Raw genomic sequence first — 26,079 nt, 5'->3', positions numbered from 1 at the left:
TGTTCTTGCCTCTCGGCGACCAGTAGCTAGCGAAACCAAGCGTTTTTCTCTAGCACTTTATGTACTTCTAACAGCTCTTTCAAGCATACTGTCAGGTCGTACTGATCTCATCAGCTTACTACTTCATATCAATTCACTTTATAAACTCACCAAAAGTGCGATGAGAAAAGTTTCGGGTTGGATGACGGAGAAGAAAAGTTAAGAAAACCAGTCACGTGATCCAAAGTCCACTCACTCTCAAAGTACGCGCCATATAAGAACTTTTCTATCCGTCATGTCTTCTCCACCTTCTTTTTCATAACGGATATAATCATGGACAATCTGTCTCACCCGGGACGACAAGATGTCCCTCAGGGATCAAATGGACAAAGTTCAACGGGTATATGGGGTGATCCTGCTAATCTAATGAGGGTGTATCCTATACCCGCTTATACGCCTACTGCCAGAGGTGAGTAACTTCATTTCACCTTTGATGTAGGGGGGATGAAACGGAGAAAAGAGAATGAGGCTGATGAATTAAGTCGCAAATCATATAGCATCGAACGCAACTACTTATCTACCTTCCATCTCACCATCTGAAGCTTATCCTCAATATACAAACGTTTTTGAGAGAATGGATCATCCTCAATCTGAAGAAGATCAGCAACTGAGACAACAGGCTGAGCTACAGATCAGACAATTACTCACATCTTCTGGTCAAAGGTGTGTGTTCCTTAAACCATCAACACCTCTGACAGTCTCCTGAAATCCACCCTCAACGTGGTACAAGGCTGACGAGAAAGTTATCTTCCAACTCCTTCTTACACTTCTTCTTACTCCTCTACACCCACAGATGGACCGAACAACCTACCGAAGCTCCCAATGCCATACACTTTTCTCCCTTCTTATCTCCCCTCTGGAGGTTATCGTGAACCTCCCACACCAACTTCCATCATCTCTTCAAATCCCTCCCCTCTTCATGCTCCTGAAACCCCTTCCCCGGCCAAAGAATACTTTGAGAATTACGTTGATCGTGTTCTCAAATCTCAACCTGTCCCACCTAGTGAGAGTGAATCTGAGCCATCTTCTTCTAGACCACCCTCAATAACTTCAACACCTCATCTTTCTCGGACTTTGGCAAGGACTGCTTTGACACCTGATGAATCACCGGATGCACTTACCGGTCCCTCGCCCTCGAAAAGAAGAAAACAGGGCAGACAGGTAGACTCGCAATCACCTTCTGTACGATTGAGTCTTGGTTCAAAGGGATTTCCCATTGGTAATCCGCCAAAACCTAGGAAGTCAAGAGACGAAACACCGACACCAACACAAGCAAGGGTGAAATCGGTTTCGATAAGTCCGTCGCAAGTACAAGTGGTTATTCCTACCCGGAAATCCTCACTCAGCATCCAAGATGAGGAAGAGTCTGATGAGGATGAATTGGATTGGGGTGAGACTGAAAAGGACGAAGATTGGGTGATGAGAGACAACGATGAGATGTATAGACCTCAAACACCCGAGTATCGTGCGACACCTCCTATGGGTAGTGGAAGGACAGGCGAGAGAGATACAAGGAGTGAGTAAAACTTTCTGTATCTCATCTTTGAGCCTGCACTGACTGTCAAGCTAATCTGCAAAGATTACAAACCCTTTGTGAGGATATCTTTGAAGAAGCCGATAATTTCCCAGCAGAGATCTCAACTGAAGATGTCGGTGGTAGCCAATTCTTCTCTGCTATATCGAAGGAAGGTGACGCCGCGCTGCTCTCGGCAGCCTCTATGGATAAGCTCATTCGATATGTTTCCCGCGTCCAAGGGACAAGAAGAAAGTTCAAGCATTCTGATGAGCTCCTACAGCTCGAGGTTGAAGTGATCAAGAGACTTTTCCGATTGTTGGAACGCCGACTTCGTGAAGTGGAAGACATCGTGATATTTCCAGATGACGTCAGTGCCAACATGAAGGCCAAAGGTAAAGGGGGCAAAGCGAAGAGGGGCAAAAAGTCCTCCAAGTCACCAGAGAAAGATGTAAACGACACCATGCCAGACTCGCAACAGAGCACCAATCGCGCTTCACCCACTTCTGATGAAATGATGACATCGGAACGACTGGACAAACTCGGCCACGATCTGAAGCTCATAGAAGCGGGCGGATTGGCAGCTCAGTGCTGTTTGCTGATCCTGGACAGCGAGGGATTGCCCAAACCACTATACTCGGAGGACATGATCTCCGCTAGTATACGGGTTGTAAAAGATCAGATCACTAAGGTCATCTTACCTCTCGTTCATGGTCTCGCAGGTGGCAGTGAGTCAAGATTTGCTTGGTAACACATTGAGCTTGCTGATCTTCAACAGAATCGTCTTCTCGTGCTCTGTCACATGTAGTAGACGAGGAATTACAATTAGCGAAGAAGAGCAAGAACAAAACCATATCGCCGTTCTTCCAAAATCCTGTCCTATTGGTCATCGCCCAGTCCGCCAGTACCACCCTAAGGCATCTCAGCTCCATGATGAGTCGTCCTGACCTGTCATTTCCGGATACTCTTGTCATACAGAATGTTTATCTGTCTATCGAACCGCTCTTCGCCGCCGATCCGGTCAACGTAACCAAAAAGAAAGGGAGAGAATCAGGTAAGGACGTCGGAGTGTCAATCATGAAGACTCTACGGACAGAGGCGCTTGGTTGTCTACGTGGGGTGAGTCATACTATCCATACCTATGGCCAAAGTTGAAGGTGATAGGCTTTTGCCAAATACGAAGGTCAAAGACAGTGGATCATAGAAGAGATTCTTGGTTCTCTGGCGAAAGTTCCCGAACAAAACGCTTCACAGGCTCGGTTTCAGTAAGATTCTCAAATCACTCGCCTTCATGCCTGACTTTGACAGATTGTCTGACGGAAGTTCGATCAGTACGACCTCGGCTTTACTCTTACAGCTCATACAAGCTTCCACCTTCGTTGTTATTTCACAGATACGCAGACTTAGAACCACCGTTGTCGACATGAACAGCTCGTCTTCTTCCCTTGTACCGACAGACACATCCGACGAGGTGAGTCAGATATGCTCTCCGTAATCTCCGACTCTGACGTCGCAGGAGCTTCGTCTATTAACGGATGCGATGGACGCATCAGTGAAATCAGCCCGGGTGGTGGCATCTTACTTGGTGCAGAGGTGAGTGTATCGGCCGTCCATTCTTTCCATACTGATCCACCAGGTCTAGTACTGCGAAAGCCACCAAAACATCTCGAGATACCGACTACAAGGTCGTCCTTGAGACATTTGTCAAAGATCTGTTAGAGGTACTATATCGACCGGAATGGCCAGCGGCCTCATTGTACATCAGCCTAATATCTCGACTGATGGTATGTGTCTTTCTGAGAATGACTTAGCGTATCGCTGACGTGCTGACTTCTGTCGTGGAAGAGCAGAAAGGGGGCAACGAAACTTCGACGGCAAGAAGCATCGCTCTTGATCACTTGGGCGACATCGCTGCTCGTCTCAGGGAAATGCACCTCAAGATGAAGGCAGGGCACAACGTCCCATCGACTGATGATCTCATCTCAAACCCTTCTGCCGACGGATGCACCTCTCTGCTCAAGGCGCAACACCTGATTGCTTCCTTTTTGTCCACGGCTGCTGGAGAGGACGCTATGTTCTCCGTCAGTCCTCCGGTCCTCCTCCTCTCATCAAATTTTTGCTGACAAACAGGGTGCTCGTGACATGTCTTCCATCATCTGGGCTCAAGAGCTCCATGCAGCCATCAGCAAGGGTACATCTGTCGTCGAAAAAGTGGCAAAAGAAAAGGGGGAGGAAGCTGAGGAAACTCGAGAACAGCTCCAGGTAATCATCCAGGCACTACGATCAGCGCTCCTGAATGTTTGGAATTCAGACGAGAATGTGTTTGGGACGAGGTGAGTCATGGATGACCGACTTTACCTGCTGATTTGTCAGCGATCCTCAAATCGGTGAACATGCTGTTTCAGCTGCTGTTGCCATCGCTCGAGGAAGGTCGTTGCAAAATGCTTTCGAACCCATACTTCACGCCATCATCAGTGCCATGGACAGCCCCGCCGTGGCCCACCGTCAGAAGGCTTTGAGGGGTATCAGCAGTGTTGTCACTGTTGATCCTGACATCTTAGGTCTCGTGAGTCGTTAAACCCTATCAGACTTCCGCTTACCGTAAGGTACATGTCAGACATGCCATTGAAGACAGATTATCAGACGGCTCACCCGCTGTGAGGGACGCAGCAGTGGAATTAGTCGGCAAGTATATCGTCCAGCAACCTCAGCTTGCAGTTGAGTATTATCCTCAGATTGCGTTGCGTGTCAATGTGAGCCGACCATCTCTTTTGACAAATGAAGGAGCTGACGGCCAGGATTCGGGACTAGGTGTAAGGAAGAGAGTTATAAAACTCCTTCGCGGTATATTTTCTTCGGTCGAAGATCGAGTCGTCCGTGTGGATATTTGTTGCAAGTTGGTAGGCGCAATGGCAGATACAGATGACACTGTTCAAGTGAGCATTCAGCGCGCATGAGGTTCGAGCTGATGGGGCTTAGGATATGGCCTTGAAAGGATTGATGGAGATATTGTATCCTCAAGGAGGAAATGTGCACTCCGCTTTACTCTTGGTGGAGATTATTGGCGAGTTTCAAGGTAGTGACACGCTGCTGAAGAAGGCTCTTCAAGGAGTCAGTCTCATACGATATAATATACCAAGCTGACCGTATAGATCATAAAGGAATGTGAGAAGACTTCCAGGACTGCGAGCATTCAAGAGACGGTGGAGGTTCTAATCCGTCAATTGGTAGATGCTACTGAGCAAGCGGACTTTGTGAATATAGCTAACTGAATGTGACGAGAGTTAACACACAGGATGCCCTCAGTCATATCCGAGCCATACATTTGCTGTGCGCCAGTTTACCCGCGTTGATCGATACCAACCAAGCCACCGTATTGCTCTCGTACTTACGTCCGCCTGCCAATGTCAGTCCATCGGTCACATAATCGTTGATGCTTATGTTCAGACGGACGAGCAAGCCACAAATGATGAACTTCTACGCATATTCCAAAAGTGTATACCCCATATGCCGCGCACGGCTTCGACGTTCGCGACCGACCTAGTGAAAGCTTTGCTACCCATGATCAGCAAACCCGCCGGTGGTTTCCAAGCATTGAAAGAGACCATAGGATGCTTTTGCGTTGTTACCACATGTCTTACTCGTGACTATACCCGTCTTATTGCAGTCCTCCGAGCGTGTGAAAGTAAGTCGCTGAATGCCTTTGATCCAGAGGTTGGCTGAATTCGATAGACAAGATCCGAGCATTCCACAAGGCGCTCAAAGATGGACAAACCCCCAATGTTCAGGCCGCGGCTATGATGCTGTACATCACCGCTCTTATCGCCGAGCATTGTAATCTGGATCAAGTCGCCGTCACCAATGAGAGCGTCAAAACGGAGCTTGTTAAGATCACAGATGTAAGTTATAGACAGTCCGCATAATGCTGATCTCAGGGTTTACTCTATGAATATCTCTTCTATCTGTATCTCCAATTTACTCATCTTCCAATTCCTCAAACGGCGCCCAGTATCTGTCTCGGTGAGTCCGTCGTACACAACTATCCAAGCTTATGTACTAGGCTGTTTGTTCCATACTTATCCTGCTTTGGTACTGCGTGACGAAGCCCTAGATTGGATGAACCAAGTGTTCTCGTCACCCGACATGGATAACCGGGCTCGACTTCTGGGCGTGATACATGATTTCCTATCGTCTGAAGTGGAGAAGAAAACAGCTGGTCAAGGAAACAAAGATCTCACAGCGTTGATAGGAAGTGCTACAGATCTTTCTGAGTCAGGGTGAGTGCATAGGCAAGATACGACATTCAGTGAGATAAACTGATGATTACAGTGTTTCGACAGCAGTCTTACAACGTAATATTGAACATATCCTCTCAGGAGCGAAATCTCAACATCCCCCCACTCAGAACTCTGCTTTGGACGTATTGGCATTCACAGTTAATCAAGGGCTATATCATCCCCTTCAGGTAAGCATCTCGCTTAAACTTGATCTCATCAAGCTTATGTGAAAGTGTTTACCCATCCTCATCTCCCTAGAAACTTCCATAGAGCCTAACGTAGCCGACCGCGCACTCGACCTCCATGCTACACTTCACCAGAAACATTCAACATTGGTCAATGTCAGATATCTGGATTTCGCAAAGGAATCATATGACTATCAAAGGTCTATGTCGTCTGAAGTATGTGGACATCGGAATGGGGTGGCATTGTTGGCTCCGTGGTTTGGGTTGGTGAGTGAGAAAAGAGCATGGAGATTAGATTTTGTCAAGTCTTTGTGTCGCGCTTTTGATTATGATCTTTCTAGGCGAGATCCGGTGGGTCTTTCTAGTCGTTTCAAGTTCTCTCTTCCCCTTACACCTCTTCTTCTCTCATCATCTGATTCATCTCTCACTCCGTAATTGTCGACTCTTTTACACTTTGACTTTGCTCCACCCACTCTCTCCCCATGCCGGTCTTGATCGACGCCCAGCTCGCGAGTTCTTGATAAAGCTCACCTTCCAGCCTGACGTCGGTTTCATCCTTTACATCTCGGAGAACCTCGCTACATTGGAATACAAACTCCAAGAAGAAATAATCACGATCATCCAATCTCTTTCAAATATAATTTCCACTTCTCATAATCTATCTGAATTACTAGAATCTGGTCAACTAGACCCATCTTCGTCTCCCATCGAAGAGATCTCAAACAAAGAATGGGTATCAGAAGTAGGGGAAAGAAACCCCGCTGGCGTCATCATCGATTGTAGCATAGTGGTTTCTTTAGCCATCATGACCAAGAACCATCTGCTTGATTTGTATTCATTAGCAGAAGACAAATGTTTGAAACATACTTTAGGTAAGAAGACTGCTTTGGGTGATAAACCCGCGATTAAGAAAGGTCCTACGGGTTTGGATCTGAGTGTAGATCCTCTGGTCAGGGGAGTCGGTACGGTTGAAGAATTTGAAATGCAGCGTCAAACTGTGAGTTTCAATCTCCACCTCTTCACCTTGTATACATGAATCTTGATTCCTCCGAATAATCTGAATAGAAATTGACGGGACAGTTTATGAGACTGGTCCGAGATGAAGGTTTGGAAGATCTTTAAACGAAATTAACGTGATGATACAGTTGGGGTATCCTCTGAAGTGGAAACAAGTAATTTTTGTACAACACATTCATCTCATTTCATGTTGTAAATATCATCATGGACAAATTATATGCATTTTGACAAATGAAGTCGTTTTACAGAACAGCTCAGGTTACACATCATTATAGGCTGAAGACAATAATGCAATAATGCAATGCATATCATTAATATCATACACTTGAGGTTCGTATGATGCAAGTCAATTGTTCGTGAGACGGTATGTCTTTCGTGGATCTGGGAAATGTGGAAAGGGGTGAAAGTAGACGTGGGAAGTGGGATTTGGAAATGGGATGTAGGAGATCATGATTCAGAAAGTATCTTATCGATATTCTCATTGATCCATGCAGCTCTTTGTTGAAGGTTGGCATTGGGGAATAAACCAAAGATTGTTTCTCGAGTTTGACGTTTCGTTCTGATGGTCAGTCGTCATTCTGTTCACATTGGTCCAATCTCCATATTCTACCTCTACCTCTCCCACTCACCACCTTCTCGTCCAACAATTTTGGATCCCATATCTAGTCATTCTCGAGTTTCCTCGCTGTGCTTTGAAAATACGTGAATAAGGTTGGTGAAAGACGAAACGACAGACCGTCAACGAAGGATCAAAGGGTAATGAGAGGAACGTGAATGGAATGAATACAACGAACAACTCACATATTCATCAAATCTTGTGTTGCGAGATACCTCCTCAACACTCCTAAAACTTCTTCATCACTCGGATTCTCTTCTTCATTGGGCGTAGGAGCAGCAACAGCTTCTGTAGCTAAAGAAAAACTTGACATTCTATTTTGTTGTTGAGGTGGTATACCTAAACTCATCATAGAGTTCCTAGGTGCCATTCCCATTCCCATTGCCATTCCCATACCTCCCATCCCTGGTGTTCCTCCCATTCCTGGTGTCCCTCCCATAGGCATAGGATAAGGTGGATAAACTTGAGGGAAACCATAAGGTAAATGTGGATTAGAATCAAAAGGGTTCATAGGTCCTGACATTCCCGTGTGCATAGGTAAGATAGGTCCTGACATTCCCGTATGCATAGGTTGTAAACCCATCGAGCCTGACATTCCCGTATGCATGGGTTGAAGATAACCTTGTGTTGGTGGACCAGGTGGACCGTATGCTGACCCAGCACCCCACATGCTTAATCCCGCCATGGATACGGGTCTGGAAGGATCGCCAGCACCGAGGGGAGAATGTCTCATGGAAGGATAAGAATTTTGGTTTCGGAGATTGAGGGATGAATGTGAAGGACCGAGAGGAGAGGCATCACGCCAGTAATCGGCTCCGGGAGGAAGGTCGCTGTGAACCGATTCAGCTCGGGCGGAAGGTCTGTAGCGCTGGTTTGAAGGACGGGAGAAGGAAGTGTGAGATGTTTCGCGGGATTTTTCAGAATGAAGAGAAGTTGTCTCCCATGCGTTGGCTTCGTATTCTGGCAGATCAGCTTGTGTGGAATAACGTACCACCACTCCCGGGTAGTAGAAGAGAACCGTCACCCTCTCGAGCGAGCACGATGTGCACGGAAGTCTCAGAGGGGACAAGGACACCAACTTGGCAGTCATTAGATTTGAAGAGATATGGGTAGGGGTGAAGGACAGGTAGTGAAGCGTAAGGGCGGAGGAAACGAAGCTCGCCTTTAAAGGTCCTATACGGGATCATGGAATCATGGAAAGGCTCATCGTCTTCATAAACCACCGTCTTCTGATTGCCCTCACCAACGACTTGACTAATTCATCAGCTTTATACTCATCCAATCATCTCATTCGAGACTGACCGGGTATTCCCCCAGCTAAAGTCATCCATTGACCAGAAAGAATAGATCGGTAGGAAGAGAGAGTAGATTGGGAATCTGAACGTCAGTTGCGCAACATGCGAACAATCCTGATTTACTTACGCTAGGAGGTACACCACTAACCAACCTATGAGCATGAATTCCCGTTTCAAGATGAAGATGATCGCCTAGCTGTCAGCCGTACTTGCGATGAGATAAAAATGGGAACACACTTGTAAACCGTAAGTCGCGCCAATCATAGCGAGTGAAATGACCGGGATGGCGGCTTTGCCTGTTGACACCACGACAATCAAGTAGATGAGCTAGTTCATCAGTATGACAAACGTAAAAAGGGTGTGAGTACTGACATAGACGCAAGTGGCTGGCAAGATCTGATATGGTCAGCAGAGTTCATGAAGACATTCGAGAAAGGTAGAAGAAGACTCACGACGGTACCCAGTAAATCCAAGAAGACGACCCATCGCATACTCAAACAACACACCCCGCACATGTCGCGCAACATCAACAACTCCACCAAGTTATGTACGGTAGAATTGATCCATCTTCTTCTCTGACTGAGCAAAACATTCCATTTGCTGGGTGCCACGGTGTGCGCCACAGCATCCGGTGTGAATTTGAGTCTGTAGTCTGAGAAATGCTTCATCATCAAAGTTGTCAGGTATCGATCTTCTCCCAAAGAGAAGAGGTTTTTCTTATGTAAAGTATCGACATTTGGTTCGGCGTACTCGTCAATGACAATGGAAGAAATGATCACAGGTCGACCTTTATCCGCTGTCCTGATACGATAAACGGAGAAACACCCAGGCAAACAAGTGACAGCCCCGAAGAGGGATTCGAAAGCTTTGGTGAGATGGTGAGAGATGTAATATTCGTACACCTGGATCATGGTAGTCAATGATTCTCGCTCATTTGCGACTTTGGTTTCTCCGCATATACCGATGATACGTGAGTCGTCCGCTGCACAGGAAATAAGACGATTCAGGGATTCGGGAGTGACGGTGGTATCGGCGTCGACTTGGAAGATGTATTCGTAGAATGTGGGATCGACTCCGATGACGTTACGCATCTGATGGTAGATTTCGAGCTCGAGGGGTGACATGGGGGCGTCAAAATGGACGCGATTGAGATACTGCAGGAGCAATACTTGAGAGTCTCTTTTGCCTCTGTTGCCGGGTTTGGAAGTCTCCGTAGGTTTACCGACCTTGACGACGACGACGTAGCTGGAGGGTCAGTTCAGGTCATAGCTCTCCCCAAAGCTTAACACGTCGAAGGAGGAGCCTACTGTAATAGGCAAGGAGAGATGGACAGTAAGATTGTGTGAAGAGAGAGAGAGCGGTAGGTATTTCTGAGCAATGGCGGAAGTCGAAGAGGGAGACATGATCATAGGACAAAGTAAGCCCGACGTACGGCACCACATGACTCTCATACTCATACAGTCCCGAGTACACTTTGGCATAATTCAGCTGTTTACTCCCGTCTCCGATACTCTTGAATAACAGCGGCTCCGGGTCCAACTTGGGGTCCACACCAAGGATGTCGAGCACTATTCGTGGCGTCGAGCGATTGTTACCACTCCCGATAATGTTACCATCGCAGATGATGAAGATCAATTTCCGCTTGTCGTCGTATTTTAACTCTGCGAGCGAGTCAATGGTCTTCTTCAAGGATTCTTCGCCTTCGGTGTAACACGGCACTTGGCAAATGACGAATTTGTCGAGTTGCTCAGGGTACCGTTTGGAGCCTAATTGCAGAGCGGCCAAGACTAAGAGTTAACGAGTTATTCTATGTCTAATGCTCTAAGCGGGGAAAGGGAGAGCGAAGAGCATTTTTGAAGGAAGTAATGGACATTATCACCCACATTTGGACGCTATGGTAGCCATCAGGACGATCGAAAATGCCAATAGTAGATAATTTTGTACCGTGCACCGGGGTGTTTTCCGGAAATCTAACTCGCCGACGTAGAACGCATTATCCAGGCAGTTCAAGGTATTCGTGGCGTTCTCGGGTGATAGCCCGGCCAGAACTTTTTGCATCTGTTTTGTGATGTCTTGACCGGAAGACTGTGAGAATAGAGAAGAAATGTCACTGTCAAGGAAACCGTAATTGGGAAGGTCTGTACCTGAGGATCCAGAGTAATATGAGACCGTGTAGAGGTAATCTGAAAGGTCGTAAACTTTCTTATTGTAGATGGCCCATTGTCTGATGGTCAGCTACCCGTCACCGCCCAGCTTTATAGAGGGACATGTCGGAAAGCGTCCAGGAGGTAGAAAGTGATGCGACTGAGACATGCGATGAAACAAATGCTGTCTGAACTACTGACAGAAGCGAGTCTTGGCAGGGAATGCGTCATCCCGCAATGTCACAATTGAGTAGAGTGGAGTGATTTAGATATTGATCTCAATAACTCACCTCGCATCATTATCCGCTGCGTCCTGAACCACACCTTTGGTATACACAAAGGTTCCTTTGTAGTACTGCTGTAAAGCTGGCTGCAGAGTACTGGGATACCAATCTGAATTATCCAACTTGGTTCCCGTGATCGTCTGTAGATGTCCAGAAGTGTGCACGGCGTATGCGACGATAGGGGTAAAGTTTGCACGCATGAGAGAGAGGTTGTCATCGGTGACCAGACCGGGACAGGCGTAGGTCATAGGTGGAGGGAAATAATTGGTCAAGTCCTGTCCTGCAAATTCGAGCATGACATCGGCTGTGGTAGGGTATGCTGAGATATCTGAATGTTGACCTTTGTAAAAGCTCGTGAACTGATATCAGTACTTTGCCTCAACATCGCAGGTCATTCATCGGACGCTGAGTGATCAACATGAGAACGGTGAGAATGAAGAAGGTGAGCGATGATGAGGGGAGTGGATCGACTCACATCGTAAACTTTGCCTGCTATGGCAGCATAATAATCGTTCGTTCCTGTATGTTCCCCCAGTTCTGTCGGATTCCAAGCTTTGTCCATATCAGGACATAACAATCTTCCAAAGACGATGATGTAGAATACGACGACACCACACATGAAAGCGATCATGATACAAATAGCTACTTTTTCTCTCCATGCCATTCTCACATCTGCTCTCTCCATCCGACCTAATTTACGAAGGAGGAAAGAAGGTATCCACCAAGTCAAAGCCCAAGTGATACGTATCCATATTCTTCTAGCTTTGGTAGTGGCCACTACTTCTGTTGCGTGATGCTTGCGCTCTGTGACGATCATGGTGTCGGTCTCCATCTTGCCGATATCTTTTCTTTAAGATTGAATGAAGGAGATCCGCCTTGACCTAGATCGGTCAAAGTGGTGACGAGCTCACACAATGACGACGGAATGGATGGAGGATGCACCAGATTGGGAGGAGGTCGAACAGAGTGGTGGTGAGACATGGTTCACAAACTTCTGAAACGCACCCAAAGGGAATGCCACATCACCCTCGTCCCCCCCAGCACAGCCTCCCCATCCAATGTTTCCATCCTCGCGTGGTACGATGCGGACATGCCGTTATGCCTTTGACTTTTCGGCTTTGGTCATCGTGTCAGTCGGGCAGTCTTCCCTTGTAACTCTGGTTGATATGAAGGGCGTACATGTCGGAGGAAGAGACCAATGAACATGATCTAGTGCTGAAGTGACCACAATGAGTTGTCCGAAGTCAGTAGAAGCAAGCTGAAACCTGAACGCGTCATAGAGTACCTCTCCTCCCTGGCCCCTGCGTGGCGTGTGGCGTGTGGCATGTGGCACCCCGGGACCAGTCCCAAAGTGCCACAATTCAGTTTTTAATTCTTCCAGCAGGAAACCGTGCCTCAGTTGGGATTCAGGGAATGATGTCATCGCCTCTTTCCTGCGGCTCTGCGGGCGGTGCTCTCCACTCCAACTCGTCTTGTTAGAAGGGGATGACGGGAGGAATGTATTAATGTGAGCGAGTTGTCAAAAAGACGCAGCGGGCTGTGCTCCACAGCACCGACACTTCGAGACATATAATTCTCGTTCATTCCTCTTCTCGCTGATCTGACTTGTACCATCTACTAACTATTGGTGTTTCTCACCATCTGATTTTGCGCCATCGAACATACCCCACTCGACGTGAATCCTTTGTGTGACCATACGTGTTTGGTCAGTCGGAGTTCTAAAAAATTTCAATGACCGCTGACATGATAGATATAATTGTTTTCTTTGCCTCTGCAGCTTCTCTACCTGTCACAACTCGGACAATTTTCTGACAACATGGCTGTTGGATATTTTCTCTCTTGCTTCTTGCTCTTTGCAGCTACCGTCCTATTGCTCATTGCCACCAGTGAGTCCATCATCCTCAGGAAGATAGAAGAGATGGCTGATCGTCAGTCTCCGCACCGATATGGGACAAAGTAGCTTTTATGAATGTTCAGAATAATGGCGCTAAGATCGCTTTTGGTACTTTTGGATACTGTCAATCAGGCGTGAGTGTCATTCGTCAGCTCTGGATTTCCACATTCCACCTGACTCGAGAGTTGCTGTTCCCCAGCGGAGATGGATCATGAAATGTTAAAAGCTGGATCAAAAGGCTGACTTTGTAGGGTTCTAACAATGGCTGTTCCGATACTGCTTTAGGGTACAATATCGCCGCTTTATCTGGAGCCGTGACCGACTGGACTTACGTTAACAACCATCTGGAGACTGTTACAAAAGCTCTTATTCTCCATCCTATTGCTTGTGGTAAGTTCACGTTACCATTATCACTCGAAACTACCCCCAGCTAGACTGTCCCTCTCTTTCATCCCTCCTCTCAAAACCGTTCATCGGGCCGTGCTGATCTTCTAGGTATCTCCGGAATCGCATTCCTTATCGCCCTCGTCTCCCACAGAATCGGTTTCTTATTCTCTTCCTTGGTCGCCTTTTTGGCTTTCATCGTCTCCCTCGCTGTGATGATTATCGACTTTGTTCTGTTCGGTATCATCCGTCATGAGATTCGCGACAACAGCTCTGGTACAGCCAATTATTCGACTGCCATCTGGCTCGTTTTGGCAGCTACGGTGATCTTGTTTTTCGCCACTTTCGTTGTACTCTTTGAATGTTGTGCCGGTCGCTCGAGAGATCGTAAATACGCTTCGACCGGATATGCGGAACCACAGATGGCTCCTGCTACGGGGTATGGTAGGACTTGGTACGGTAGGAAAAGGTATTATTAGATAGATTGTGTGTAGGATATAATTGGGGAATGTATGCAGATATGTAGCCTACTCTACTAGACAAAATCAGATAATCCAAGCTACTAATACTTACATGTACGCTGAGAAGTGCAAGTTTGGCCTACGGAATGTCAGCCAGGTGATATATGCCAATGAGGGCCAAGCAGCTAGCACCATGGTACCAGTGCACCATGCACCAAGCCACCCGAAATTACAGCGAGGAACAATCGCGACGCGACATTGAAAATCAACTCAATTTAACCATCGATCTCCCTGTTTACTCTACCATTCTCTTCTCTTCCCTTCTTTGTACACATAATATCCATAAGGAGTAACACTCACAGTAGTGTCAAGATTAGGAAATGGAGATATGCCTCCATCACCAGGAAAGATACATTCCTTACCTGGTCCGTCCAGTTGCTTCTTACCCCATTCAACCTCCAGCTATTCGTACCACTTGAACCCGTCAGCCATATAATAAGCTGATGTAATAGTCAAGGTTTTGTATCATCTGGATTCATCACCTCAATCATACCTAACAATATTGTCAGAACGACAGTCAGTATATATATACCCGTCTCCTACCTCACACGGTAGCTCGACCAACATCAACGGTTCTGGTTCAGAGGAGAAATCATGTCAGTCGGGTGTTTGTTACCTCAATCCTGTCGCTAGGGGGATATGTTATTCCAGGTTTGTTTCTTTCTTTCTTTTCGTCATGTTCTTCCATTTCCTATCTTTTCTTTCTCTTTCGTACTCCATCACTCTCACTCTCTCTCACTTCCCTTCACTCATTTACACCTCATCCCTCTCTTCAAGTCGATTCCTTCTCTCCTACACATATCTGTTACTTCCGCTACCTCAAGTATGACATTCTTCAAAGACCTCAAGAAGCTCTCATCCTGTTCGACTGACAATCAGTCCGGAATGTATCCCCCAATCCGGCTCACTCGATTTCTCAGTATACTACCTCGACCCATCACCTCGTAAAACGAGAGGGGCATTCACCGATCAAACTTCCGAAGGAACATGGACCGGTAGAGGTTTCCTTTCCTGGGCACTATCAGAAACAGATCCTAAAACTTACATCAAAGGTCGGTTGGTACACGATAGGGAATTTTCCAATTTCACGGATGATAATGGTTTAGAAGGGTTGATGGAGGCTGCATCAAGAACACAAGATCAAGATCCAAATTCAGGTTGGGGTTTAGAGGTTTGTTTAACTTTAAGACAAGTGAATCCTGAGAATAAACTTGCTTTTTCGGGAAGACAACAATTTGTGGATATGTTGAGTGGTCTGACTGGATCTGGAGTTTCTTCAAATTCGTCAAATGTATCGAACATATCGACTACGATTCCTATTTCGAATATAGGTGCTGTATCGACAAACGCTCCTACAATCTCTAGAGGGACAGCGTCGACCAGTAATTCAAATGCTTCCTCGAATATGGCCAATCCTACCAGCTCGACAAGTCATATGAATGGATCAAATGGTACAATGACCAATTCGACATTACCTACAGTTCCCCAAAGACCATTATCTCAAACAACTGTCTTGTCAGGTCCAAAACCCATATCTTCACGTCCTTCACCAATCACGAATCATTCTACACCTAAGACTAATTCTTCTTCCACTCCCACACCCATATTACAACCCTTAGACGTACGACAACCTCCACAACAAAGTCAATCACAATCACAATCGCAACCGAACTCTCGAGCAGCTTCAACATCACAACTCCCTCAACCTCGACCACAATCCTCCTTTACCGAACCTCAACAACCTTCTCAAGCTCAACCACCATCCCGCACAGCTAGAATGATCACTCCCCCACCTCAACCTCGACCACATTCTCCTCCCCCTTCCACACCATCCCGAGCGACACTCCGTGCCCTGCTAAATGCGGAAGGTACCATGTCCCCAGAATTGGCGAAACGACTGGCCAACAATCCCGTCTTGGTGAGATTGATGAAGGCCGTACCTTCTGGAGCTTTCAAACCTGCCCCATTACCTTTCCCAACTCGTGAACATCACATGAACACCGCCAGTGGAAGTGGCAGTGGTCATGTGGGACCGGAACTCAGCAAACCCAGCCCATTAGATACGGCCACGCCAGGGAGTGTAGGAGGAAAAGAGGGATGTAGTAATTGTGGAGCTACCGAATCGGACGTATGGAGAACTAGGGTTGCGAAAGATGGGACGAAGAGGAGGGTGTGTAACTGTGAGTCCCTACTGGTGTATTTGTTCCTCGTGACTTCCTTGCTCCATCCTCGTCTTTTCGCCATAAAACAACCCGATTTTTGCCCCCACCAGTCTCCCATCACCTTTGCGTTATTCTTCTACTCAATGGCGGAGTCGTCTCCCAAATGATCGGTCTAACGCTCATGATAAGCCTGCGGGACGTATTACAACAAGAACAAACGTATGCGTCCTCCAGAACTATGGTCCAATCCATCCATCGAACCCCACCCCACAAACACTTCAAACTCTACCAAAGCAGACAAAATGTCAGTGACGACACCCACCCACTCTCAAAGCTCCCATCTTCCACCTCTCGCCCATCCCCTTTCACCTACTCCCGGTATCCGTAGTAGTCCCCGACTCCATCGGACGCCAGATACGAAACAAGATTCTCCTCGTAAACGCGCCAAGAGTAGAGTTGCACCTTCACCAAGAATGATGACTCGAGCAGCTTCCAGAGTTCACGAAGGTGTAGATGAATCTACCTTACTCGACATTCCTGGACATTCTGGATCTAATGGGAATAACGCAGGTGCTGGGAATGGAATAGGAGATTTAGGTTTTTCACCTTCGACGATGTTCGCCACTTCTCCCATTGTCCCTACGCAATCTGGAGCAGCTTCTGCTGTAGTTGAAGGTGAGGGAAGTGGAGAGGTGGATTTGGAACAATTGTTGAATAGCTTCACTAATGTTCCTGAAGGGGAATTGGACTTAGCGGGTTTGTTCAATATGGGTGAAGGGGAAATAGGACAAGATCTCACTGATTTTCTTGCAGCTTGGGAGGCGCAAGCACAGACGCAGGGTGCTGCTGAAGCTGACCCGTGAGGAAAAAGATCACTGTAGCTTCAAAGTGTTTAAAAAGTTTAGAGAGTAAGGTGTAATGAATTGATATGATATGATGTAATGTCATGCATGACCTTCCAGACGTTCTCATGATAGTCTCACGATCAGTGAGGCAAATGTGTTTTCAAGGATGATGATGTATAAGATCTCACGTCATATCGAGCAATAGCAATAGATAGATACAGATACACACCAGATGATAATCCTCGCTTTCAAACCCAACAACCCCCCCCCCCCCCCCACCCCCTCATCTTCCATCGTGATGAGCGAGGGAGATGTTGCCATATGCGATTACTTACTCCTATCAAATCTAATCTTTCTTCGTCATCTGTCCCCAACCTGAATCTTGCGTACGAAGCATCTTCAAAGCTCTCTGTTCTCTCCTAACATTCCTAGGACTACGTCCTTTTACTCTCTCCATCCCTTCTTCTTTCTTCATTCTCTTCCTCCTTCGTTTCTCCCTTAATTCCTCTTTAGACAATTTCGTCTTTGCAGGTCGATTTTTTTCTCTTTCAAGTTTCTTTTGTAATTTAACTTCTTTTCGTTTTCTTTTCTCCTCTCTTTTAGTCGCTAAACGTAATTTTCTTGCTTCTCGAATAGCTTTAAGAGATTCAGGATCAATGATTTTCTGTGCTGGATTACGCCATGGTTTCAAAGGTTTCAGACCGTCCGCCTGTTTTTCAGTCCTAAACACTTCCCTTTCACAAGTTGTAAGAAAAAGTGTTGAGTAGTATGACTCAAAAGAGTTGAGACCGAAACGATAAAGTTAAAGAATCGGACTAACCATTTTTTCTCCCCGTATACCTCGTTGGATTTCTTCTACGATTTCACGCGGATCTTGGGTTTGAAAAGATTCTATTCTTGGACTTTTGATTATTTTGTTCCAACGTTTCATAGCTCTTGTATGTCCCTAATTCATCAACACTCTACTCGTGGATGTCTTGATAAATGAAACAGGAGATGTCTGAGGAAGGAAAACGAATAAGAATGTATGGTTGGTGGAGAAAAATCGTACGACTAACCCCAGATTTGAGATGAAGAGTTATCATTTTCTCATTCTTTAATGCTTTTCCTGGACATACCACACAGGATTTTCGACCGAGTTCGTCGTCATACAAGGGATCTTTGGCAACATCATCAATGGACATTGAAAAACCTGCGAGTCAGCCTAGCAATTTCGTAGTAGGCTACACTCACCATCACCATCTTCAGATCCATTTTTCTCCCCCTCCTCCTCATCAACATCTTCTTCTTCTTCTTCTTGTGAGTCTGAATCCGATTCTGAGTCACTTTCCGAGTCCGATGAAAAAGATTTTGAACCTTCTCTTCTTTTCCTCTTCTCCCCGATTTTCTGTTCTTCTTTCTTTACGACGTTTTCCTCGACCTCCCCTACTTTTTGCTCTACTAAATCCTTCTCTTCCCCTTCCCTTTCTTCTTCTTCGGAATCATCATCACCAGAGTTGTCTTCATTATCTTCACTGTCGGATGTGTCGGTGGATGATGAAGCCGAGGAAGAGCTCGATTCATCCTCGCCTAACTCTTCCTTTACCAAAGCTCTCAATTGTGTTAAACCCGAAGCATCTTCTTTCTCCTTTTTCGCCAACCTCTTCTCTACTTTCTTATATACTGGCATTGTTTCAATCACTGTGACTTTCTTGGCAACAAGTGAGAAGTGGGGCAAAAATCTAAATTTTCATGTCCGTCAGGCACGGATATGACGTGTGATAAAACCTGTCCCCCCCATTCCAACAACTCACCTTCAACCATTTGACTCTGTCGCTTACAATGTCCCCATCTCTGAGAGGATCTTTCCTCTCACAGCTATGCGCTAGAAGCAGTCTTTGATCATCATTTCATTCTTCGTGTATCCAAAAGAAGGGAAATGACACCGCGACCTCCCGGTCAGATGTTGAAGATACAAACACCCTCTTTCTCCCATCATGGTGTCGCTTGGTCTCCATACTTTGAAGATAAAATCGCAGTGGCGAGCGGTACGAATTTCGGTTTGGTAGGTAATGGTAGATTACATATCCTTCAATTGGCTCCTCAGGGATTATCAGTATTCAAAACGTGAGTCAAATTCATACGGAAGTTTCTTAGGAACAAGCTAAAGAGTCAGGTTTGACACTCAGGATTGTGTCTACGATGTCGCATGGCATGAATCTCACGAGTGAGTCTTTCACCGTTGTTCCATTGTATCTTATCGAAAGAAAGAAATCATGCTGGTGGAAGAAAGAGATTACGACCAGAGGAGTCGGAACTGATGCACAGAAATCAGGTCATTGCGGCTTGTGGGAACGGTTCACTTAGATTATTTGACATTTCACTCGAAGGTCTTCCAGTAAAAGGCTGGAACGAACATTCAGCGGAGGTCGTACATGTTGAATGGAACAATTTACAAAAAGAGACATTCGTCACTGCTTCATGGGATCAGACCGTTAAAATTGTGAGAGCTCCGCTCCATCCCTCGACAATTTTTCATTCTCATGTGAACGAACCCCTTGTATTTGATCGTATGAACAGCAGAAAGCAGAAATTCTGACATTGATAGTTCTCAGTAGACCGAACCACCTCCTTACTCTCTATCCCAGCTCATAATGCTCAAATATACACTGCAACCTGGTCCCCTCACACTCCCTCCATGCTTGCAACCTGTGCGGCCGATGGTCTGGTCAAAGTTTTCGACATTCGGAATCGTGATCCTACACGTCCAGTGCAGATATTTCAAGTAGCTCCGGAGGAAGTGTTAAGTTGTGATTGGAACAAGTACGACCTGAGTACTTTGGCAACCGGGGGAAAAGATAAGAGTGTACGGATATGGGATATGAGAGGTGGGAGAACTGAATGTGTAGGAGATCTTCAGGGACATAGCTTGGCAGTGAGGAAAGTTCAGTGAGTGTCAATAATCGCATTCTCACCAATACCTTCGTCCCCAGTTATGCACGTGTATAGAAGTTATTGGAAGTGTCAGATACGGGCAATAGTATGGAAGTAGCTAACATTAGATGGTCTCCTCACGACAGGAACGTTCTAGCCTCAACATCATATGACACGACCTGTAGAATGTACGTTCTTTGTCTCCCAAAGCTTATCGCTGATTACAGATGGGGTATCAATCCTTCCATCACGAGACAAGTTCACGACTTACATACCGAATTCTGTATGGGAGTAGCATGGGCTCTTTTTGACCCAGGTTTGATCGCCACGTGCGGTTGGGACCAAGAGGTGCATCTGTTTCGAGCATAACACTGTAGGCATCACATCCAAAACTTCCTGTTAGGTGTGACTGATCAGCAGATATTGTATTTACTGCTTAATGACACGTATAATGACATCTTCTCACCCGATGCCTCCTCGCCAGCTTTGTTCCGACTCCGATCCCGGTGTACAAAGGAAGGCGGGAAGGACTATTACGCGTCATTCAGCTCTCCCCTCCGTGTCAAGGAAACATGTGACAACTCCGCTTGACAGCTTCTATCGTTTTCCTCTTGCTCTGAAAAGTATTTATTATCCTCCTTTCGAAATCTGACGCCCTCTGTCCATAGTTCTCCTCTCATTTCCGCTCATCACTCGAAATCACCCTAAGACCAACTCTTGAACACCTCTCTTCATTTGACTAACATACCTAACGTCGTAATGTCATTCCCGTCTGAGGATACTCTGGAGCTTCAGGCAGACCAAGCTATCCTGATCACGGTGAGTCAACTCCCTTTGGTCGGACTGTAACAGGAGAGAACAAGCTGGCTTACACAATCAGGCGAAAGCTACATATAATAATGACCAAAGATCGACATTGGCCAAAGTATATTACTTATCTGCCGAAGGAAACCCTGCTTCTTATACCTTACCAATGAAATACCTCTCCGAAGACATGTCCGTACCCAATTTCGGATTCTTTCCTGATGAGCGCCCCATTAACCTGAGTGCGAAGGCATGGGAATTTGTCATTTCAGATGTTATCGCGGAGATTTACGGGTACGTGTTTTCGCTTGTCATTCTTCATAGGCTTCACGACTCAGCGATTACACATCTCATCTGTCTAATATCCTCTATTTTCGATATTCTTGCAGTTTGAGTGTGGACTGCTGGAACATATATCCGTCCTGGTCATGTGAACAAGCAAAGATGGGGAGTGGAAGGCTGGGGTGAAAGTGACCAGAGGAGAATTAGCGGGACGCTAACAGAATAGTCGGGCGCCACGTTCAAATGCTGATTCGTTCCTACTCGCCTCAGCCGCCGTCAACGATGAACCATGCTCCGATCTGTCTTTGGGACTAGGGACAGCATACAATCAATGGGTGAAACTCCCTAAACTCGGGAGAACTTTACGACGTCTCACATCACAATCTCCCGGAGACTCCATCACGCGGTCCGGTGCGTGCCAATAGTCACTCAAGAGGTCAGCTTTCTGGGATGAATTCATCGAGAGACAGAGGAGGTCTGAGTGGGTCATACACATTCCCTATCCACAATGCTGGCTCTTCGAGAGGCTCAAATGTCATCAGGAATAACACTCGTATAGGCGGTCGTGGAAGAACAAGCACGTTTCTTGGTCAAAGACAGCCGGGAAGGAATGCCCCTGATCTCTCTGGACTCATGGGACAAACATGGTTCTCCAGAACCTCGGATGAGGCTCAAATGGAGGATGGAAGAAAACGTGGAGTTAAGTTGAAGGTCAGGTATTTCCCTACGGATGGAGAAGCTCGGGGGAGTAATCTCGATTTGGGGGTTGTGTATGGGCAACAGGAATTAGTGTCTGTTGAAGTGCTCACGAGATTAGCTCTGCAAAAGTGAGATTCAGGTTCATGGTAACCAGAGCTCCTCTTGCTGATACTTGATTGCGAACCTTATGAAGAAAAGTACATTCATGTGATGCAAATAGACATGATTAACATAATCGGACGTGATGATAGCAATTCAGTAGATACCAAATTTCTACATGAATTCATGAGGTAAAACGTGCATCATCAACTGTGGACAATAATCTAATAACCAACACTTTTCAAATAGTCGGCTAATTTGGCAACGACAACATTTGCATCTCCCGCTTGGATCGGTGCGTCGTACTGAATCATCAGCCAATGCTTTTCACAAGACACTTGACATACCTCGGCAACGAGGATAGCCTGTTTTGTAGGGATGACAAAAACGCCTCGTTCCTTTTCGTCAGCATCTCCATGATAGCATACGTTCTTTCAGAATTGACATACGCCTTTCCTACCAATGACCTCATCTGTATCAGCTCGAACTACCATGAATTTGAACCCGGAGAGAATGAGGCCGTTTCCTATTTGTCAGCGGGAATGACTCTACACCGCTTGAATGTCCAAATGATTGGTTGAGTGAAGATACGAAGGTGATGGGGCTTACCTCGGACTTCATCAGGAGCGGTAAATGCAGTTTTGACAATTACGTCTTGTTCTTTCCCCGAGAGCTGTAGGTCAGTCATGGTTCCATCCATGAATTTGTTGTAAATTCAACACCATAGCGATTCTTTCCAGAACTAGTGACTAGTTTCATTTCATTACACCACCCCAATAGATGGATATGCAAGAAGTTTGATGAGACGGATAGATGGACAGAGATAAGTACGGGTACGATAACCAAAGAAATAAGATAATTATCGAATTCGATTGAAGAGTCAAGAAACCAAACTTACATTGTATCCCGCGCTCGAGGCCCATATCCCACCTTGCTTACCCAAAATAGCAGCTTTGGTGACTTTCCCAGTGGCTAGTAGTTGATCGTCGACGTATGCTATTCGTCAGCGATACGTACCGTTAAACTCCAGTCGTTAGGGTAAGAAAAAGGAATTCGAGTCGCAAGGACAGATGAGGTGAGATGGTACGAGTTTGAATGGGGATTATGACGCATGTTTTCTACCGACGACATCAATAGTATCGAGTGAACAACATACCTTGCCAAGACATGTTGATTAGTCGAGAAATGAACTGATGAGATGTTGATATATATGTGGAATGATGAAGAAACGGGGTTCAAAGTTGTGACAGGTGGAATGGGAAGAAGGAAATGACGAAGGTGGCACCTATCTCATACATATCTTCCTTTGTGGCATTTCTCTTCTCTCGCTGATCTTTCCACCCATTCCTTGGGCGGAATTATGGTAGCAATGTGATGCAAGTGAGTAAGACTGACTCGTATCTTCTGAAATAGTAGGTTAGTGATGGAATGGGCGAGTTTTGGATCACGGACAGAGTGACAACCAAAAACCCATGTTGCATAATAACATCTTTCTTATCTCGACACCATTTGATCATTCCGACCTGCCTTAATTCCTCACTAGACTACGAGATATTCCACTGTATTCTCATACCTTACTATAGTATCTACAGTATTTCAGGATTCCCAAAAGAAAACTTTCTCCCTTAAACGTGCTCAGCTTCGTACCTCGCCTCCTCCAATTTCTCTTCCCCGTGTACGGAAGATTTGTCCTGAAGAGCAGGAGCGATATGAGCGTCCGCTCCATCGAACAAAACAGCAATGTCTTCGAGGGTGAGACCCTGAAATGAATCAGCTATAAATATTCCAAATGAAGTGATATGTGCTTACCTTCGTCTCCATGATCAAAAAGTAGGCAATGACGGTTTGTATGACGAGCAAGCCAGCAAACATGCAATAGTACCTCCAACCGATAGCTTCGAGTGCAACAGGGTTGACTAGAGAGTTATACAAAGCCCCGGCGTTGGTCGTGATACCATAAATTGCCATTCCTTTGACACGAAGTTGATAAGGTAAGATTTCCGGAACATCTGTATGTCAATCAATTATCATCACATCTTTGTTCAATTGCACTCACAAGTGTAAGGAAGAGGAAAACCCCAGATGATGAAACAACCGGCGAAAATGAATAAGAAAGCTAGAGCTCCATTGGCAGCACCTAAATTACCGCTAACGACGAAACCAGCCTGAAAGATATAAGCCTTCGCATCGCCTGGTAGAACAAAGAAGACTCACGGTCGTACCTGTGAAGATGGCAAAACTGACAATCGTCGCTACGGATCCCCAGAGTAGTAGTGTTCGTCTACCCAGTCTCTCCAACAGTTGTGCACCGGTCAAAGCACATAGTAGACCCCAGGCTGAATTACCAGCGAGAATAGCTTGAATCTTGAGACTGCTAGTGAAACCGATACTGACGAGGATGACCGGGGTGTAATAAGCTAGCAGATTGTTCTGAACGAGTCAATAACGATGACTAGTACGAATAATAAGGACTCACTCCACTCATCGAAAGAGCCCAAGCGAACCATACAACACTAGCCAAACGTTTTCTATTTCCGGGAGTTTTGAAAAAGTCCATGAATCCGGCAGGGATGACGGATTCTTCCAATTCCACAGCGGCGACAATTTCGTTCAATTCGTTGAGCACGAGTTCGTCATTCTGATCTCCGTTGGCGTGCAGATCGGCCAAAGCCTTGAGAGCATGTTCTCGACGACCTTTCTTGACCAACCAACGAGGAGATTCGACTTGCCAAGTGGTGAGAGTAGAGATAAGGAGAGGGAAACAACCGAGGAATTGAAGGAGAGTCAAAACACGCCAAGACCAGTTGCTATTCCAACTGACGCATCCGTAACCTGCCCAACCGCAGACGAATGAACCTGACATGAGCCTTGATTTCGACGATTAGGGATTCAAACGACTCACCGATGAAATACATCGAGTAGTAACTCCCTTGAGCAGAGTGACGGAAACGAGGATGGGCCACTTCTGCGACGAGCGCAGGCGCAACGGTCATATAAAAGGCGGCTGAGATACTGGGCATATGTTAGTCAGATCGTCATGGTGTTAAAGACATACCCTGTGATGATACGACCAGCGATGAAACTACCAACGCTATCGCCGAAACAAGAGATGATAGGTCCCACAATCTACTCTCTTAGTTGCTATCGTGCAATGGTGAGGAAAACTCACTCCAAGGACGGAGGCAATGAACATGACCGGCTTACGACCATACCTATCGGCGAGGAATGAACCCAAGAAGGGGAATCTACGGACAAGGTTAGTGCGATCAAAACTCATAAGTAAGCAAGTACTCACGGAAGTTGTGCTAAACCCGTCAGCTAGAGAACAAACATAGGACATGAGAAACGCACGGTATAGATACGAAGACGATAAGTTACCGAGAGTAATCCCAGTAGGGTTGTTGAATTTGAGCACCCATGACGGCTGAGCTTGTATACTGGATATCAAAGCACCATCGTACCCATAAGCAAACACTGATCCGTAAAGACAAAAGATGTTAAACATGCAACGTCTGAGACCCGGGTCTCGCCACCAAGAACTAGCGGTGTTGTCTAATCATCAGTCGTGGACACACTGAACGAGGTAAGACAAACTCACTTCTCCATGCCGACCAATGGGGTAGCTGTGCTGCTAGAGCGGCTCGGGACGATGGCGAGGGCATGTTTGTTTTTCACGATATGACCAGAAGGTGAGGGCCAGAATTGAGTGAGTTGAGGATCGGCTTTGGTGAGTCGCCAGACCATCATATATAGGTTGAAGGGAAGGGATCTTTGACAATACAAGACGATGAAAAAACAGAGCGAGGTTGGGCCAGGCGCCCCGCTGTCCCCGCACCGGGGGGGTTAATTGGATAAATACCTGGATAATTGAGGAGGTTAGACGCACGGGGCTGGCCGAAGAGAGCCCCGCGCGCCCTGTGTGGGGAAAACCGCTGAGATCCGCAAGAAGCGGAGGATGTCACCATCAAAGTTGAGGTTTTCCGTTGCAAATTACTGTAGGAAAAAAGAGAGAAGAGACCACGTAGTTCGCGTTTGGGGGCTCCGGGACGGCGACAGGCACATCATCTTAGCCCGGCAACTCTATGCGATGGCTGGCTGATGATCTG

General features: G+C 46.3%; 9 protein-coding genes across 9 annotated transcripts; 5 read left to right on the top strand and 4 right to left on the bottom strand.

Moving 5' to 3' along the window:
* Positions 1 to 312: 312 nt before the first annotated feature.
* Positions 313 to 7,136, top strand: TREMEDRAFT_59198 (uncharacterized protein; the record flags this gene model as incomplete). The annotated part of the gene is made up of 25 exons (XM_007001493.1): positions 313 to 448; positions 522 to 702; positions 783 to 1,555; positions 1,606 to 2,280; positions 2,331 to 2,671; positions 2,717 to 2,817; positions 2,861 to 3,023; positions 3,069 to 3,145; positions 3,189 to 3,336; positions 3,364 to 3,633; positions 3,683 to 3,885; positions 3,926 to 4,118; positions 4,159 to 4,305; positions 4,351 to 4,488; positions 4,532 to 4,663; positions 4,705 to 4,806; positions 4,848 to 4,958; positions 5,000 to 5,237; positions 5,285 to 5,451; positions 5,488 to 5,572; positions 5,613 to 5,829; positions 5,882 to 6,017; positions 6,063 to 6,281; positions 6,553 to 7,011; positions 7,095 to 7,136. The coding sequence occupies 25 exons, from the start codon at positions 313 to 315 to the stop codon at positions 7,134 to 7,136; spliced, it is 5,454 nt and encodes a 1,817-aa protein (XP_007001555.1).
* A 95-nt stretch (positions 7,137 to 7,231) lies between these two features.
* TREMEDRAFT_42150 (uncharacterized protein) lies at positions 7,232 to 12,202 on the bottom strand (the record flags this gene model as incomplete). Its single annotated transcript, XM_007000936.1, has 12 exons — positions 7,232 to 7,590; positions 7,833 to 8,607; positions 8,801 to 8,901; positions 8,950 to 9,024; positions 9,070 to 9,134; positions 9,180 to 9,269; positions 9,315 to 9,338; positions 9,395 to 10,187; positions 10,375 to 10,729; positions 10,826 to 11,166; positions 11,377 to 11,729; positions 11,846 to 12,202. The coding sequence occupies 12 exons, from the start codon at positions 12,200 to 12,202 to the stop codon at positions 7,479 to 7,481; spliced, it is 3,441 nt and encodes a 1,146-aa protein (XP_007000998.1). The 3' UTR covers positions 7,232 to 7,478.
* Positions 12,203 to 13,186: 984 nt separating this feature from the next.
* On the top strand, positions 13,187 to 14,127 carry TREMEDRAFT_24992 (uncharacterized protein; the record flags this gene model as incomplete). The annotated part of the gene is made up of 4 exons (XM_007000504.1): positions 13,187 to 13,256; positions 13,304 to 13,404; positions 13,516 to 13,654; positions 13,760 to 14,127. The coding sequence occupies 4 exons, from the start codon at positions 13,187 to 13,189 to the stop codon at positions 14,125 to 14,127; spliced, it is 678 nt and encodes a 225-aa protein (XP_007000566.1).
* A 313-nt stretch (positions 14,128 to 14,440) lies between these two features.
* Positions 14,441 to 15,483, top strand: TREMEDRAFT_56109 (uncharacterized protein; the record flags this gene model as incomplete). The annotated part of the gene is made up of 3 exons (XM_007001017.1): positions 14,441 to 14,534; positions 14,622 to 14,820; positions 15,049 to 15,483. Coding segments are annotated over exons 1-3 (553 nt in total), but the record flags the coding sequence as incomplete, so codon positions are not given.
* Positions 15,484 to 16,546: 1,063 nt separating this feature from the next.
* On the top strand, positions 16,547 to 17,299 carry TREMEDRAFT_56108 (uncharacterized protein). Its single transcript, XM_007001016.1, has one exon. It carries the CDS (start codon positions 16,634 to 16,636, stop codon positions 17,192 to 17,194), a length of 561 nt encoding a protein of 186 aa, XP_007001078.1. The 5' UTR covers positions 16,547 to 16,633; the 3' UTR covers positions 17,195 to 17,299.
* A 223-nt stretch (positions 17,300 to 17,522) lies between these two features.
* On the bottom strand, positions 17,523 to 18,845 carry TREMEDRAFT_59195 (uncharacterized protein; the record flags this gene model as incomplete). The annotated part of the gene is made up of 4 exons (XM_007001492.1): positions 17,523 to 17,885; positions 17,997 to 18,122; positions 18,235 to 18,368; positions 18,410 to 18,845. The coding sequence occupies 4 exons, from the start codon at positions 18,843 to 18,845 to the stop codon at positions 17,523 to 17,525; spliced, it is 1,059 nt and encodes a 352-aa protein (XP_007001554.1).
* A 273-nt stretch (positions 18,846 to 19,118) lies between these two features.
* On the top strand, positions 19,119 to 20,458 carry TREMEDRAFT_67182 (uncharacterized protein; the record flags this gene model as incomplete). The annotated part of the gene is made up of 5 exons (XM_007001869.1): positions 19,119 to 19,282; positions 19,332 to 19,382; positions 19,484 to 19,658; positions 19,764 to 20,104; positions 20,218 to 20,458. 5 exons carry the CDS (start codon positions 19,119 to 19,121, stop codon positions 20,456 to 20,458), a joined length of 972 nt encoding a protein of 323 aa, XP_007001931.1.
* A 1,739-nt stretch (positions 20,459 to 22,197) lies between these two features.
* On the bottom strand, positions 22,198 to 23,142 carry TREMEDRAFT_67181 (uncharacterized protein; the record flags this gene model as incomplete). Its single annotated transcript, XM_007001868.1, has 6 exons — positions 22,198 to 22,278; positions 22,321 to 22,371; positions 22,423 to 22,499; positions 22,583 to 22,646; positions 22,872 to 22,969; positions 23,130 to 23,142. The coding sequence occupies 6 exons, from the start codon at positions 23,140 to 23,142 to the stop codon at positions 22,198 to 22,200; spliced, it is 384 nt and encodes a 127-aa protein (XP_007001930.1).
* A 456-nt stretch (positions 23,143 to 23,598) lies between these two features.
* TREMEDRAFT_25510 (uncharacterized protein) lies at positions 23,599 to 25,526 on the bottom strand (the record flags this gene model as incomplete). Its single annotated transcript, XM_007000573.1, has 9 exons — positions 23,599 to 23,733; positions 23,783 to 23,982; positions 24,030 to 24,138; positions 24,188 to 24,403; positions 24,450 to 24,829; positions 24,876 to 24,985; positions 25,029 to 25,099; positions 25,143 to 25,218; positions 25,312 to 25,526. Coding segments are annotated over 9 exons (1,512 nt in total), but the record flags the coding sequence as incomplete, so codon positions are not given.
* Positions 25,527 to 26,079: the final 553 nt, after the last annotated feature.

Source organism: Tremella mesenterica (assembly GCF_000271645.1).
Source record: "Tremella mesenterica DSM 1558 unplaced genomic scaffold TREMEscaffold_1, whole genome shotgun sequence".
NCBI lineage: Eukaryota > Fungi > Basidiomycota > Tremellomycetes > Tremellales > Tremellaceae > Tremella > Tremella mesenterica.
This window is presented reverse-complemented; position numbering and strand designations above follow the sequence as displayed.